The sequence below is a fragment of the Hyposmocoma kahamanoa genome, unplaced genomic scaffold (genome assembly GCF_003589595.1).
Source record: "Hyposmocoma kahamanoa isolate Upper Pololo Valley unplaced genomic scaffold, ASM358959v1 65, whole genome shotgun sequence".
Taxonomy (NCBI): Eukaryota; Metazoa; Arthropoda; class Insecta; order Lepidoptera; family Cosmopterigidae; genus Hyposmocoma; species Hyposmocoma kahamanoa.
This window is the reverse complement of record NW_020653853.1, coordinates 6,715,592-6,719,048: the sequence shown is the minus strand read 5'-3', so window position 1 is coordinate 6,719,048 and position 3,457 is coordinate 6,715,592. Positions and strand designations below refer to the sequence as shown.

The 3,457-nt window shown below is 37.7% G+C and overlaps 1 protein-coding gene across 1 annotated transcript; it reads left to right on the top strand.

The window, feature by feature from the left end:
• The first annotated feature begins 347 nt into the window (after nt 1–347).
• On the top strand, nt 348–2,994 carry LOC113231432 (calphotin-like). The gene is made up of 2 exons (XM_026465750.1): nt 348–392; nt 2,275–2,994. The coding sequence occupies exons 1-2, from the start codon at nt 381–383 to the stop codon at nt 2,986–2,988; spliced, it is 726 nt and encodes a 241-aa protein (XP_026321535.1). The 5' UTR covers nt 348–380; the 3' UTR covers nt 2,989–2,994.
• The last annotated feature ends 463 nt before the right edge of the window (nt 2,995–3,457 follow it).

Sequence of the window (3,457 nt, the reverse complement as noted above, 5' to 3'; positions counted from 1 at the left end):
AAGCACCTATTAGAGTAGCACAATAAATCACAAAGTTGATATCCGCATTCGAGAGTCCCATAACTACACGACAAAACGAGTTGAATGAATCGATTAAACTTTACACTTTCCGTAACGATCCTTCGTTGTCAGGATAGCATCCGAATTATAATAATTTTTACACCGAAATGTAATAAAAACTCTTTATGTAGACTAGCCAAAACTAGTCATTAGCCTTGAGATATATTTGTCATTTTGAGAATAAGTATCGCACCAGCCATTATTAATTTAGGTTGATTCCGTTTTGGGATGATTCCGGTTTTAAATAACATGTATATAATGGTATTGGAAGATGATCGAATCACCATTCAGTCCACAGTCGTCTGAAAAGTAGCAGCACCATGTTTAAATTGGTAAGTTCTATTTTTAACCCACTTCAAAAAGTTATCATTTGGACTGTTTTTTTTTTGTATGTATGTTTCGCCGCATTTGTGAACCAATTTCTATTCTTTTTTGAAAAGGGGTCAATGGTGAGTGGGTAGTGGACCCATTCAAATTTGAAGAAAATATTCCACCTCTGAGGGTCGTATTCTAGAACTCTATTCAATGCTCAAGTCAGGATTGCACTGGCAACACAAGCACTGGAAATACGGCCCTAATGGCAGGGACTTGATTATGATTTCGAGTGCTTTAAACCATACTCAAATCCTGACTTGAGCATTGAGTAGAGTTCTAGAATACGACCCTAAGAGTGATAAGTTAGGGGATGAATTCGATTTATTGGATTTCACCCACTTTCCGTTAACCCATTTCAATAAAACGTGGTATATAAATGTAATTCCACAAATTTTTGAGTTGGTTTTTTAAAAATTATAATTATAGTTCTTTTATCATGTGTTGTAATAATATCGATACTTCATGGAAGAAAAGGTAAAAGCCAAACTACAAAATTTGCAAAGTGAAGTAATGGCGAGTGAAAAACATTGTTTCCATTTTTATGGCTATTTACATAAAAAAAATTTTAAACACATTTTTTCTTCGTCTAAACAGGTGTAGAGTTTAAAAATTAAAACCAATTAAAGGTTAGTTGGAAGAAATCTCTTTATGGGATAAGCTCGCCTTTGTACACAAATATTTAAATTGTTTCTGAAAATTTGTAAGTTACTTTCTGGTACAATAAAGTGTTTAAATAAATAAATAAATAAATAAAATCTTATCAAATAGAAATTTAATACAATTGGTTCATACGCCTATTCTTCCTCGAAATATCGCTATGCTCGATAACTTAGGTGCACTTTATCCCCGTAATAAATTAAATTAGCAAATGAAGACTGTAGAAAAAGCGTTTTGGCAATTAGTGTCTTGTTTATTTTATTATTTGTAGTTATAGAGTCAAGAGCATATCAAACTTGATTGTGTGGAATTTGAAACGCTCTTATCGTAAGCAGAATACAGTTGAATTTAAATCTTAGGTGCATTTGGATTGTACATTTTCATCAAAGACTAAAAGGCATTTACACGCTTTTTTACAAGTGTTTAAATTAGAAAATGTTCAGAGCCCTATACAGAGTGACACCTCAAGGTCAACGAGATTTTAAGGGGTGATTCTATCCATCGATACGAACCACTTTGACTATGAGGACCCTCCAATTTCAGGGCAATAAATTCGCTGTTATGCTGTTTGTGTTCTTGCAATTAATTAGCTCTCAAAGTAAAAGTTGCACGTAGTGATAGGTACAATTATCCTCTAAAAACTCACACAATGTTTAGGAGTCACCTGTATAAGACTTACTTAAACTTAGCTTATATATTATAATACGCAAAGTTATATATATATATATATATATATTATATAAGTGTACTTACTTGTTATAGCATATATTTGATATGTGTTAACTTAGACTTTTGAGTCTAAGCGTAGTATTCCAGAACTCAGGATTTGAGCAGACTTGAGTATGATTTCAAGCACTGGAAATACGACCCTAATGGCAAGGACTTGAGTATGATTTTCAGTGCTCACTGCAATACTCAAGTCCTGACTTAAGTATTGAATAGAGTTCTGGAATTCGACCCTAAGTATTAGTTTTTGATGAGTACATGCTTCGCTTACGTAAGGATCAATAATAAAATAAAGGGGGCACAATTTGGCAAAATGCTTTGAGGGCACAATTTGACAAAATGCTTTTATTAAACGAATGAAGACTCAACAGTCTTCTAATTTTCTATATACCCATGGAAATTAACTGTAGATTATTTCTGCAGCTTCGTGTTAATATTATAAATCCTCTTTTGCAGGTGTTAGCCCTCGCTGTGCTCGGCCTTACCGCCGCCAAGCCCCATTATCCCGTGTACTCGTCTTACTCTTCATACTCGGACCCCATCGGTTTTTCCTCGTACGTTGAGCCCGTCGCGACTGTCGGGGCTACCGCACCAGTTGCCACCGTTGCCCAAGTTACTCCAGTTGCCCGCGCTTACCCAGTCGCCCAAGCCGTGGCTACCCCCGTCGCGACTGTTGCTGCTGCCGCACCCGTCACCACTGTTTCCCAAATCACTCCAGTTGCCCGCGCTTACCCAGTCGCCCAAGTCGCCCAGGCCGTGGCTACCCCCGTCGCAACTTTCGCTGCTGCCGCACCCGTCACCACCGTTGCCCAAGTTACCCCAGTTGCTCGCACTTACCAAGTTGCCCAAGTCGCTCAACCAGTGGCTCAAATAACACCTGTGACACGTACCCTGCCGATCCAGTACAACCAATATACTGCCCCCGTGTCTACCTACACCTACAGTCAAGTAAGTCCTGTGACTCGTACTGTTCCTGTTGGTCAGTACACTCCTGTTAACCAAGTTGCCTCTATTGGCCGCTTCGCACAGGTTGCCCCAGTTACCACTGGTTGGTCACAGGTAGCCACGTACCCCGCTTACTCAACCTACTCCGGCTACTCCGCCGCTGCCCCCGTCTACGGCTACGAAAACTACGGCAACTACGCATACGGTCTGTGGAAACGCAAGTGAATGACCTAGAGATATAAATGTTCATGTATTATTTCAATTCCAGTCACAAAACAAGTCATAGTCAATACATTTATTACAACCTGTATATTGTATTGTTACTTACCACAGAATGAAATAAATTATTTTAATTTGTCACTACAATCTAAATAATTTTATTTCTACCTTATTATTGCCTACATCTTCGATTAAATTGTGGCTACCCAAAAATATATGTAACGAAATCACTTAGTAATAATATCTAAATCAACTTTCACAACATGTATTTATCTAAACTGTCAACTTGAGAGTCATGGTTTACCCAAATCGCTGGTCCCAAACCACAAAAAAACATCATAATTATTATAAAATTAGCATTCCGTATAGAGCATTTAATAGATAGAGTACAATATAAAAGTAAAATATAGTAGCAATAGAGCCCGTCGTAAAAGATTACGTCCAGGGAAGGACTGCTACCATATTTCTGCCACGA